Genomic DNA, 1,553 nt, shown 5'->3' with positions numbered 1-1,553 from the left:
CTCCTCCTCCATGCCCAGTGCTCCGACCCGAGCCCAGGGCTGAGGACACCCCGCGGTCCCTGCTTCTGGCCGTGACCAGGGGCTGAGGGCCAAATGCTGGGCCTCGGCCACCTGCTGCGGGATGCGGAGCAGAGACACAGGCTGGAAGGCCCCCCTGCCACATGGGACGGCCGCGTGGGGTGGAAGGCCAGGCACATGGCGGCGCTGGGCACCTCCACCACCGCCGACGGCTGCTGGGGGCTCAGGCCTCGCCGGTCCAAGTTCCAGGCACACACGAAGGACCTCAGCGTGCTCCAGTCCCCGTCATCCAGCCTGCGGGGACACACCCGCACGAGCTCAGCCCGAGGCCTGGGCTCCGTCCCAACCCGCACCACCCCAGCCCACCTGCTCCTACTGCCTGACCCACCTCACAATCACCCCAACACAGATGAGTCTCTGTTCCCATCACACACAGACACCGTGCTGGGTACCCAAGTGCCAGAGGCGCCTATATGGCACCCCAAGGTCATGACTTTCCCCAGAAAAGGGTTTCCAGGAACCAGGCACGGGGCCACATGTAGCAGGGGGAGGAAACTGGGCATGTCTGACGCAGGCTGGGAGAGACGAGGCAGGCCCAGGGCTCACAGCCCGCTGCTGATAGCGGGCACTGGGAGAACCTTCCTTGTCTTTTCCTGCCAACCCAAGGCTCGGGCAGCCTTGAGAAGAAGATTCCCAGGAAGGGCAAGCTCTGGGCCCACCCCTCTCTGCACTGACGGGGAGATGGGTTCAGATGAGGGTCTCAGGGCCTCCTATCGCCCCACACACACCCCTGCTGCCACTCACCGGCCATAGGCGCAGGCCACCACAGAGCCAGTGGAGTTCCAGGAGACACCAGTCACGTGGAGACCCTGTCCTTGGGCTGGGGGGTAGCTCAGGGTATGCAGGCAGGTCACCTGCAAGAGACAAACCATCCCCAACTCCGAATCCCAAAGCCACCCAGCAGGGTAGCAAAAAGCAGACACAGGTGTGGGGCTCCCGATTCCGATAAGGATTCAAGTCCACTGCCCAGCCCGGGGACAGTGTGGAGCCTGCATCCCATCATTCCCCTAACAGGATGCTTCCAGAAGGAAGAGCCTTGGAAACTGACACGGACACCAGGCTCCAAGTCAGAGCTGGACCCTGTACTCACGTCTGTTCCACACATTCTCCAAAGCCTTGGCTTCTGGAGTGGCACAGGGGTGATGGCTGCCTGACAATGCGAGTATCCTGGATGCCACAACTGCACAGGTGAAAAATGGTCACGGGAGTACATTTCACGTTAGGTGTATCTCAGTTCAGTTCAGTTCAGTCGCTCAGTCGTGTCCGACTCTTTGTGACCCCATGAATCGCAGCACGCCAGGCCTCCCTGTCCATTACCAACTCCCGGAGTTCACCCAGACTCACGTCCATCGAGTCAGTGATGCCATCCAGCCATCTCATCCTCTGTTGTCCCCTTCTCCTCCTGCCCCCAATCCCTCCCAGCATCAGAGTCTTTTCCAATGAGTCAACTCTTCTCATGAAGTGGCCAAAGTACT

General features: G+C 61.0%; 1 protein-coding gene across 4 annotated transcripts in view; it reads right to left on the bottom strand.

The window, feature by feature from the left end:
- The window catches only part of WDR34 (WD repeat domain 34), a 19,756-nt gene that overhangs the window by 2,690 nt on the left and 15,513 nt on the right, over positions 1 to 1,553 (bottom strand). For all 4 annotated transcript variants that reach the window (XM_010856840.1, XM_010856841.1, XM_010856843.1 and 1 more), the window contains exons 3-4: positions 823 to 932; positions 155 to 312 (exon numbers count right to left, since the gene is read on the bottom strand). In XM_010856840.1, the coding sequence (XP_010855142.1) occupies positions 155 to 312; positions 823 to 932 (268 nt within the window). The remainder of the gene's footprint in view (positions 1 to 154; positions 313 to 822; positions 933 to 1,553) is intronic.

Source organism: Bison bison, unplaced genomic scaffold, assembly GCF_000754665.1.
Source record: "Bison bison bison isolate TAMUID 2011002044 unplaced genomic scaffold, Bison_UMD1.0 scf7180017864375, whole genome shotgun sequence".
NCBI classification, from domain to species: Eukaryota; Metazoa; Chordata; class Mammalia; order Artiodactyla; family Bovidae; genus Bison; species Bison bison.
This window is presented reverse-complemented; position numbering and strand designations above follow the sequence as displayed.